Source organism: Chinchilla lanigera, unplaced genomic scaffold (assembly GCF_000276665.1).
Source record: "Chinchilla lanigera isolate Chin_1 unplaced genomic scaffold, ChiLan1.0 scaffold00056, whole genome shotgun sequence".
NCBI classification, from domain to species: domain Eukaryota; kingdom Metazoa; phylum Chordata; class Mammalia; order Rodentia; family Chinchillidae; genus Chinchilla; species Chinchilla lanigera.
In genome coordinates this window covers 975011-985735 of record NW_004955457.1, presented here as the reverse complement: position 1 = coordinate 985735, position 10725 = coordinate 975011, and the positions used below count along the sequence as shown (strand labels likewise).

Here is a 10725-nt window from a genome sequence, read left to right as displayed (position 1 = left end):
AAAAAAAGAATCAAGTAACTGGAAAGCACTAGTTGTTATTAATAAGACTAGAGGACCCACAATTCACTTGAAAGCTTAAGAAATAAGGAGGGGAGAAAAGAGACCGAAAGACCCAGAGTGAGTCCCAGACTTCTTGCTTCAACAGCAGGGTGAATGATGATACCAAGGGTAAACTTCGGGAAATTACTAGCTTAAGATTCATGTTGCCTTTAAATTTTTACTCTTGTTTAATTCAAATTGCATTTCATCTTACTACTCATTCAAAGTTACAGTCTTTTACAGTATACTCTGTGAGTCTAGAGATACAAACACAGTTTTTTAAAGCCCAGAATCCTACAGTAATGTGACTCTTTCATTCTGGACAGCAGTGCAAGTACCTTTGAGGTGTGAGAGGAAAGGTATGCATGACTACGGAAAGATGCTTGTCCTTCACCGTCAGGTGGAAATAATGAGAAAAGCAAATGACATTCTAGATGGTAGAAGCTTTCCTTTTTCCTTTGAAAAGTAATGAGTGTACACTGTCTTTTGTTTTTTCTTACTGAAATGAACATGCTCTTCAGAAACCTAACACTTGATTGCTGATATTAAACCTTAGGACCAAATGAACAAGAGGCAAGATCAAAAGAAAAAGGAGAAAAGATATTACTTGCTACCACAAGAGAAAGAAAAGTGAAAGCAAAGGAGTTTTAACTTTTGTGTGGGGGAACCAATTACAATGACATGAATAAACTTAAATATCTTCCAAAGAAAGCCTTCGGGGCTTTTCATAAACATGGAGATATATATATTATAAATCTTACATTGGAGAATAACTGAACTATGCTTAAAAATGACACATTCTGTCATGTGTAAGTTTTAAATGGAGGAGGCATTGAGCTTTGCAGCTCCTTTGAAAATTTTCTGTGACACTTCCAGACAATGGACTCGAAAAAAGAATAAAAGGTAAGACACTCTGAGTGGAAAACCCTTTTATCGGCATATGGGAAAATGACATTATTCATTTTCACACCTAAAAATATTTACTACAACCACAAATTTACCCATAATTCCCTTGACCACATCTGTTTTATTCAGACTTAAAAAGTAAGAATGAATGCCTATTTTTATTTTATTTACAACAAATAACAAATATTCTCCATGCCCTCCAATTAGGTTACTGAAGCTTGACTTAGGGATTATTATAGTAAGTGCAAATTTAATTCAGACCTTGTGTTTGTGATAGTGAATATAATTATAAATGGCATCAATTTTTCAAGAATGCCATTGGGGTAAAGAAAAGGAGAGAACAAAGGAAGCAAGAAGAAGGATAAATAAAAACAGGAAAAAACACACAATATAATATTCTTGTTTCAGAATTTCTCTTCTATCTTAAGAGATCTCTTGCTAGAAATGGTAGGGAGGGTGAGGGATAGAGAGAGATTGGCTAATAGAGACCAAAATTCAGTTAGAAGGAATGAGTTCTAGTCTTCTGCACACAATAGGGTAGCTACAGTTTACAACAATTTGTTATGTATTATTTAAAGAATGAGACAAGAAGAGTTCAAAAGCTCCAAACACAAATGAATGATTAAATCTCTAAGCACATGGAAATGCTCATTGCCCTAGTTTGATTATTATACATCATACACCTGTATTGAATTATCAGAGTGTACTCCATAACTATGTACATTTACTGTGTGTGAATTATAAAATAAATTTTTAAAATTAGGTGGGTCTCTAATTTTGCCATTTGCATGCAAAACTTACCAGATTAAACTGCTCTGTGCTTTACTAACAAGTACTTAAGAAAATGCTAAACTAGATGCAAATGTCTAAAAACTGTGTGCGAGCACAAATCACGGCACCCACCTCTGCTCTGTTATCAGGGATGGGGATGGCTAGCAGCTTGTCGATGCTTGTGTTCGACATCCCTGTTGTTCTCCTCAGTTCTTCTTTTAGTTCTTCAACATTTTTAAACATTTCTATTAACTGATCTGCAAGAAAACATGTACACAAAATCCACATGTAAGATGTAATGTTATTTGATTAGTCATAGCAACATAAAGAAACCTTCTAGACGAAAGTATATGCAACACATACTCCTTGTCGGAAACAGATGTCTCCGAGTTCTGGCAAACTTTGCATCTTTAAGATCTATTTTTATCTAATTTAGGCTTGTTCTGATTATGACAATCATTAACTCAAGATAATAGATCACTCTGGATTGTAAATTTTCCTAAGGTGTCTAGCACTCAAGGTTGATTCAAGGAAAATATGGACTCCTCATAGATTTTTATCACACAATGCACTGAATAAATATGTCTGTTTGATTTAAAACATCACATAATTCAAAACACTTTTTAACCTGGGATCAAGTGCTATTATCAGTTTAGGACAAGGTTTGATAAATCTGGAACATAATGGTACAGAGCATTTTTCCTTAACTTTGCATAGTACACCATAGTTTATAAATAGTTTTCACAATAATTGTCTCACTTTTAAATGAATTTTTTTGTTTGCTTTTTTGAGACAGGTTCTCACTACACAGTTCCAGTTGGCCTGAAACTCATAATCCTCCTGCCTCAGCTTCCTGAATGCTGAGATTACAGGCATGTGCCACCACACCTGGCTCTCATTTTAAATAGAATGTTTAACTCCAAATTCTTTTAGGACAGCTGTTATAGTTATTTCATATCTGGGTTATCTATGGTACAAAAAACACTATTTGGACTTTATTTTAGCCTATTATAATCTCCATTCTGCAAATTACTTTTAATTTCTTTTATTAAGTATCCTTCATGCGAATGTGCCTTCTTTATTTTTGGACTTTCTGTCCTTGCACTTTGGTGGCTGCCTATTGTCCAGAATTTGGAATGCCTTTCTTTTCAGTATTGAGGTATTATGCAAAGAAGAAATGTATTGTATGATGCATCGTGTTCAGAATACTAATAGAAAGTTCTGAATTGAAATTTCTGCAGACAGCAGTGCATCTTTTTATTTTTTAATCAGATTATTCTCACAGAGGCAAAGAAATGTCCTTGCTCATGCAGCTAACTATGCAACTCACTTTAATATATAAAACAAACAAGAGGTGAACAGTGTAACTAGTTAAAGTTTGAAGATCTTTTTGCTGTGAAATCACATTTCCCTGCATCATTCTCTACTTGTTTTCTGTACGTGCGTGTGTTTTTTAAGACAAGTAAACATGTTTAAAAGCTTCTCATGTGAAAGAACAAATAGAAAAATGGGTTTGGTTGGGGACCTCAGGAAAGATTGTCTTAAACTGCAGCATGAGAATCACAGGCATTCTGATATGACAGCATTTAAGGTCCAAGTGAGGGACAACCTGGCTGCTCAGAAATGATTGCGCTGTTATTGACATGCAGCAAGGCCTCGATGGTTGGTATTAACTGTGTGATATTTTCCAAGTAATTCATTTGTAATGCCTCTTCCAGGACCCTGGAACAAAACAGAAGAGAAGAAGAAATTCAACTAAGCAGAACAACATTTTGAGAAGATATTTCACCAAGGAACAACACGATGGAAAACTTACCGATCCATATTCAAATTAATTTTGTTTAGGTCCCCAGTCAGCAAGTCTCTCAGTTTTTCAGATATAATATTGTCATGGTACAGGAAGCTGGCTGCAATGTCGGTGCCCAGCTCTGCTGCTTCGAGAAGTTGCACATGAAATGCACTGTCTTCACACAGACTCCCAAAGCTCATATTAGACAGCCAGCAAGAGTTCTCTATTGAGTTGAAAGTTTCTGATTCACAAAGGAGCTCAGTCAAATTTCGAAGTTGAGATAGCTTTCCAAGAGAGGAAAGAATGGGGATAGATTAATTAAATTATTTTTACATAGCAATTGAGAAAAAAACAAACAAAATTGATTCACTTGAAATAAATTCTGCATGCATAATTAGTTAGTTGGCATTTGGCATTACTTTTATTACAAAGCCCTCTTTTCTGCCATTTGAGTTTGTTGTCCTCTTAAGAACTTTGTAAAGATCTGGACCTTTTAGATCTGGGTCTGTCAACTACAAACCCACAGGTTTAGAAAATGTAGTTTAAAAAAGAAGAAAAGCAAAAGGGCAAAGTAGTTTGGTGTTACCCAATTTGAACCACAAACACTTTAATTTTATATTTTAATTTAAATTTTAAATCACAGGCAAACAACAAGAGAAAGTAGGTTTGCTTTGAAACTTTACAAAGCTCTTTTGTCTTCCATTGGGACAAATATGATCAAAACACCAGAAAGTAACAAGTGTTTAATAGGATGTGGAGAAGTTATAGCACTTGTGCACTGCTGCCAGAATGTCAATTGGTATAGCTACTCTAGAAGACAGTATGGCATTTCCTCACAAAATTAGGAATAGATTTACTATACGACCCAGCAATTCCATATCATGGAATATTTCACAGGGAATTAAAAACAGGATCTTGAGATACTTGTACACTGATGTTCACAGTACCACAACCCATAATAGTCAAGCATCTATCAACAGATGAAGGAATAAACAAAATAGCATTTTATTTTAAGCCTTAAACAGGAAATTCTTTCTCATAATAGAACATGAATGAATCTTGAGGATACCACAAGTGGAACAAATATTGTGTGATTCTACTTATCTGAGGTACCCAGGACAGTGAAATTTATAGACACAAAAGTAGAAAGGGGGCTATGGGTTCACAGTGTCTGAGGGGAGGGAGAAATGAGGAGATCTTCAGTGGTGTAGAGTTTCAGTCTTACAAGATGAAATGTGTTCTGGAGATTGATTGCACAACAGTGTGAATGTAACAAACACAACTGAATCATACAGTTCAATTGGTTATAATGTAAATATTTTTTATGGTATTATATCACAATTAAAAAATGGAAAAAATTTTTTAAAAGCTTCCTTAAGCTGAAGCATGAGAATCACATACATTCTGATGAGATAATATTTAAAATATGGATGGAACCACAGCCAGCTTTTTCCAGTTTCTCCACTATAGGTATGTAATCTCCTGCTTTCTTAGTACTGAAGGAAACTAAGTGCTTTTGTCTGATAGAAGTGCTTTAAGTTAAAAAATCCCAAAACCCCGAGGAAAATGAAAATCAAATAATTTTCTAAGCTATCAACTATATTTTTCTCTATGGTTCTGAATACTCTGTATTCTGAGGATCTATTCCCAAGTGGATATATCCTGAGGAAAAAAGAATATGCCTCTGGAAAAGCCAGCTATCATACCTAAAAGCAACCTTACAGCTATTCTTTTTAAGAAAGCAAATAAATTGGAACAATGTCTAAAGAAACAAATACATTGTCATTCATTGTAGCTTATTGTCCAATCAGAAGTTATATTTTACAGAAATGAAATATTTCAGGATACAAGCATGAGCATGGGAATATTTGTTTCCATATATGAAATGAGAAAGGCACATTGGTGTGTCTTTAATAAGAAGTTTACAGTAACTATACGAAGGCCATAGACATTAATCATTGATCATCTTAGATAGACATGTCATTAGTCTATTTTCCACTGTAATTAACATTATAATTGACTCAGCTTGAAAATAACTAAAATGCCTTTTTATGCGTGAAAATTCTACTTATTGGTTTTAGGGCTATATGAAATTTTCCATTCTGGAATAGACCCAATCATATTACCAACTGTAACTACATGTTTACCCCGCTATTCTTTTGCTTAATTTTCTAGATAGCAGATACAATTAAATCTTTAACAAAGGGAACCAAACCCCTGTACAAGGTCTGTCTGTTTTTTGCTGTCTGTTTTTTTGGTGCTTTCTTAAATAAAAAAGATAAATATTGTTGATATATTTGTTCTCCTTTGAGAGTATAGTAAAATTCAAGTAGAACTGAAATATAGTTTTTAGTTTCAAGTTTGACATCCATGTATGGGAAACCAGTAAAAGTCCATATAGTATAGTCCTAGATTGATGAGATAAGATTTAGTGAAGGAGAAGTTGGAAACCTGGCCACACTGCTGAAGTTGTGTTGTTTGTCTTAAATAAGAGTATAATCAGGGTCAGTGACATGAAATGCATTGAGTAGCATAGCCAACAAGGAGCAACGTTCAGTTCGCTTAATATTTGTCATCACTATTTTCTAAGAGCAATACATCCATTAAATTTTTAGAAGCTACCTGGATCATTCATAAGCAATATAAAATCAGTGTAAGTAATTAATATGAATTAAAAGGGTGTGTCTACTTCAGTTTATAGATTGTCAAAGCCTTATGTACAGGCCCCGTTTCCTTTATCACAAGAGGGTTTCAGTCTTATAATTGGGTAATAATCTGGAACTAACTCCATTTCAAATACAATGGAATTCCCCAGGGCTTACTGGTTCCCAAAGCCATCTGAATCAGAATTCTAATTGACGTGAGCATGAAAACCTCACAATATCATGGGTCTAATGCTATCACAGGTATATTTGTGGCTCTTGAAAGGTAAGAGGAGGAGGAAAGGATCTATTTAAAAATGTAGTGTTACAATAAAAAATAGCATCTATTTTTCTGTTCAATATAGGGAATAACTTTCTTGTTTGGTACTGGGTATTGAACTCAGGACCTTCTTCACACTGAGCTAAAAGCTACTTCCATACCCCCTGCCTTTTAAGGCAGGGTCTCACTATGTAGTGCAGATTGGCCTTAAACTTGCTATGTAGCTCAGGCTGGCCTCAGATTCACAATGATCATCTTGCCTCAGCCTCCCAAGTGCAGGGATTATACACATAAGCCACCAAGCCTGCTCCATAACCCTTTTGTAATCTTTTATTTTAAGACATGGCCTTGGGGGGCTGGGGATTTAGCTCAGCAGCAAAAGCGCCTGGCTGGCAAGCGCAACGTCGTGAGTTCGGTTCCTGGTACCGGAGAAAAACCAAAAAAAAAAAAAAAAAAAAAAAAAGACATGGCCTTGGTAGATTACTAAATTGTCCAGGCTGAACATCAGTATGCAATCTTCCTGCTTCAGCCTCCCAGCATGTTAGAATTACAAGCGTTCAGTACCACAGCTGGGAAAACAATCTTCTGCTCTGTTCCCCAATCAGGAAGTTCTCTTTCCTACTGAATAACTGGAGTGAAAAAATACATAAAGCAAACAATGGAAGGAGAAGCTGAAAAAGGACACAATATCCAGGCTAGAGCAGAAGGTGGGGGAAGAAGGAAAGATCACCAGAGAATGACAGGCATCTGGCATCTAGGAGGACCTAAACTGCCCCCATAGGAACATTATGAACAAAGTTTTGGATTGAGTGTGTCCAACTGACCATGGCAGTGGGAATACACATTACCAAGGCAGGCAAAGGAGGGGAATGAAAGCAACCTGGTGAAACTGTCGGAGTTTGTCTTCGTATCTTCCTGGGTACTGAGTGTTTTCTATACATTGGGCTCTATCACAGGACCTGACAGTGTAGAGACAGCTAAAAATGTTTTTCATGGAGTATAATCTAGAACTGAATGGTTCTGTCAGTTTCAAAGAGCTGTCATGCTTGTTATAAATGGAAATGCATATTTTACCCAAGGGACAAAAATTGTAGTTTACTTCCACTTTTGTGGCTGCCATGCAGAACTATTTTTCATACTGTAACTCTCAAGGCAAGCATTATGTTCAGATTGTGGGTGGTGTTGTAAACTATCATCAGTCCCATTCCCACTCCATTAGTATCAATGATAGGAAATGGATTAGTTCATTTCCTGAGCGTGTATTGTGTGCAGCCTGGTTCCTTCCCAGGTAAAGAACTGTGATGAGTATTTGCCCAAGGAACGGTATTACATCATGAGTGCTCTACTTTAACACCTTCTTTGTTAAGATATTCACAATCAAGTGTTAAGCTCCTACTACGTGCTAGTTTGTTGGGTATTAGAGGTAAAGAAGGCATAGCTTTATCACAGTTTACACTCTAGTAAGGAAATAAATCTTGTAGATTCAACAAACCATCATATCAAGTAATGAACCAAAGGTCAGAAATCTCAGTCATTAGAGATTCATTTTGCTTATGCTTTATATCTCGTCAGCAGCCATGTCATGTCAATCTGATGTCCTACATTACTCTTGAAGCTGTCCCTTCTTTTTTTCACTGCTGATACTGTGTAGGGCCCCTCTTTTTGCCTAGAATATTGCCAAAACAGCCTACTTAATTTTCATCCAATCTTATCTCCATAAATTTTCCCAGAAAAATCTCTTCCTAAAGTGGAAATTTATCTCCTTCAAATTCACAACTTTCCAGGATCAAATCTTAACTCCTCCTCCTCCTTTTCCTCTTCCTCCTCCTCCTCCTCCTTCTCCTCCTCCTATTTTTCTGAGATGAGGTCTTTCTGAGATGATGAGGAGGAGGTCTTGCTATACAGTTCAGGCTGGCCTTAAACTTACAGCAATCCTGCTTCAGCCTCTTGAGGGCTAGGATTATAGGAGTGAGTCATCATGCCTGGTTTAAATTCTAACTTCTTGATTAAGCAGAAAGAGGTCTTTGGAATGTGGGCTCAGCTTCCTTTCACAGCCCTCTTTCTTGCCTTCTCCATAGACCTTCTACTTCAAGTAGACAGCCTTCAAGACTCAGAGTTAGCATTATCTCCTCTACAAAATTTCTGCTCCTCACTTCTATAGCTACACTCTGAGTTCTATATTCCGTCTCTACACATAGGATCCTGTCCATCACCGTCACAGCTGTTACCTCACTGTGTCAAAATTGCTGATCTGCATTTCCAGCTCCTCTCTTGGATTGATTATAAGCACTCTGAGGTTAGAGAGCATGTCTTATAAATAAATAGATTAGAATTATAGAAACCCAGATAATGGATGGAAAGAATAAATGGATAAATATTACAGGAGCACAGATACCAAAGTTAATATCCTTGCTGGGAAACAAGCAAACAAAAAGCAATAGTACAGTATTGTAGAAGGAGTGATATTTAAATTGGTCCATGAAAGATGAGCAGGAATTTGCTGGATGAATGCATAACTTCTTTCTCATTTGCACAAATTAAAATAATGCTAAATTAAGTACATTAAAAATTTTGATTCATGGAGAAGACTAGGGCTAAAAGGTAGGTAATCTAACTAGCATAGTTATTTGTGATATACATGGACATAATGTTTTGCATGCCTGCTTAATTATAAGATGTTGGCTATAGAGCAAATCATCTTGCTTGTCCTGAATAAACCAGTTCTAATTTTACTTTATTCCTGGCTACATAAATCCAATTAAACTGCTGTTCTTATTAGGAAAGCTGTTTTCAAAACTTAATAGGGTAATTTAAAAAGTGAAGTGAATTTCATGATAACCTGTATATTCATGAGCTAAGCAAACAAACAAGCATAAATTGATTCAAACTTAAGAATTAAAAAATTCTGGGTCACTTTCCCCCCATTTTCAATGCATTCTGCTATACCCTACTAGTTTCTATTTCTTATGATAATAATAAAAACTAATCAACTTTAAAGAATTTTTACATGGTAAAGTCAAAATATAGCTTTGGAAATCTTTGTAGGTTTAAATACCAAAGTCATCCCAAATTAGAAATAGTGTTATAAATCCGTTTTCAAATTATGAAGCTTTATCAATATAACTATACTATTACCTGCTTATATATGCATACACTGTAATTAGACTTTTATAGATCATTTTTGTGTAGAGATCTCTGCTGATTAAAAACAAACACCATTATATAACATCGAACACGTATCACCCTTTTTCTAGCATAAAGCTAGAGTCAAAATAGGATTATTATTAGCAAAAGTCAGAATTATAATTTAAACTAAAATCATCTTATCAAAGTTTTCTAGGAAGTGTGAATATTTATTTTTTTTCTTTCATTGCTTACTTTTGATTTTATGATTTCAGGAACTGAAGGGAAGTAATCCTCATAGGAACCATTTTGAAGAAAAGATTTTTTAAATTGAATCGTGGACTGCAGAAGTCTTAGATTTTCTGTAGAGGGAAGAAGAGTTCCTTTATTTGAATTGCAAGGTTATTTGAGAAGTACATATGAAAGACACATTTACCCTAATTTATTACTAAGGCTTTTTTAACATAGCCTAGTTAAAATCCATAGAACATGGGTGAAAATTCAACCTTTCCTTGAACTATAGCACTCATTGTTTGAATAATATTCATAGACATTCTGCTTAGAGATTGAAAAATGTCTAGCAAAGGTGCTCTATGTTCTTTGTTCGGATTTTTTTTTTCTTTTTTCTTTTGCAGGACCAGGGATCAAACTCACAACCTTGTGCTTCGCAGGCAGGCACGTACACCACTGAGCTATATCCTCAGCCCAAGAAGAAAGGATTCCTAGACCGGGAAACGAACCCGGGCCGCTGTGGTGAGGGCACCAAATCCTAACCACTAGACCACGAGGGAGCGTCTCAACCAACTCCTAAGTTAAAATATTTGGGTGGAAAGAGGTTGTGTAATGACTCTGATATAAGTATGCCCTTCCAACCTTGATTAATTCATTCATGGTAGACAAAGACCTGGCTTATGTTATATGTTGTGCTATTTACTTGCCATAAAGTTTTGAAAAACACTTCTATGTTAAAAAAAAAGAAAAGAAAAAGAAAGGATGTGCTCCTCCTAGAAAATGTGAGAAAATAGATGTTTTCTCTTTTAAAAAAATTTTTTAAATTGACTTAATTGTAATCTTCACAGTTGTTCATGTGGGCAAAAATGAGTGAGGGTAGAAAATAAAACAGTTTGTAACAAAAATGCCTTTGTTTATGCAATTTTCATCTGCTTTTGGAGCTC

The 10725-nt window shown here is 35.5% G+C and overlaps 1 protein-coding gene across 1 annotated transcript in view; it reads right to left on the bottom strand.

Annotated features, from left to right (window-relative positions):
• Abca12 (ATP-binding cassette, sub-family A (ABC1), member 12) overlaps positions 1 to 10725 on the bottom strand; it is a 176773-nt gene that overhangs the window by 76978 nt on the left and 89070 nt on the right. The window contains exons 12-15 of the mRNA XM_013520777.1: positions 9806 to 9912; positions 3533 to 3789; positions 3326 to 3438; positions 1849 to 1973 (exon numbers count right to left, since the gene is read on the bottom strand). Of these exons, the coding sequence (XP_013376231.1) occupies positions 1849 to 1973; positions 3326 to 3438; positions 3533 to 3789; positions 9806 to 9912 (602 nt within the window). The remainder of the gene's footprint in view (positions 1 to 1848; positions 1974 to 3325; positions 3439 to 3532; positions 3790 to 9805; positions 9913 to 10725) is intronic.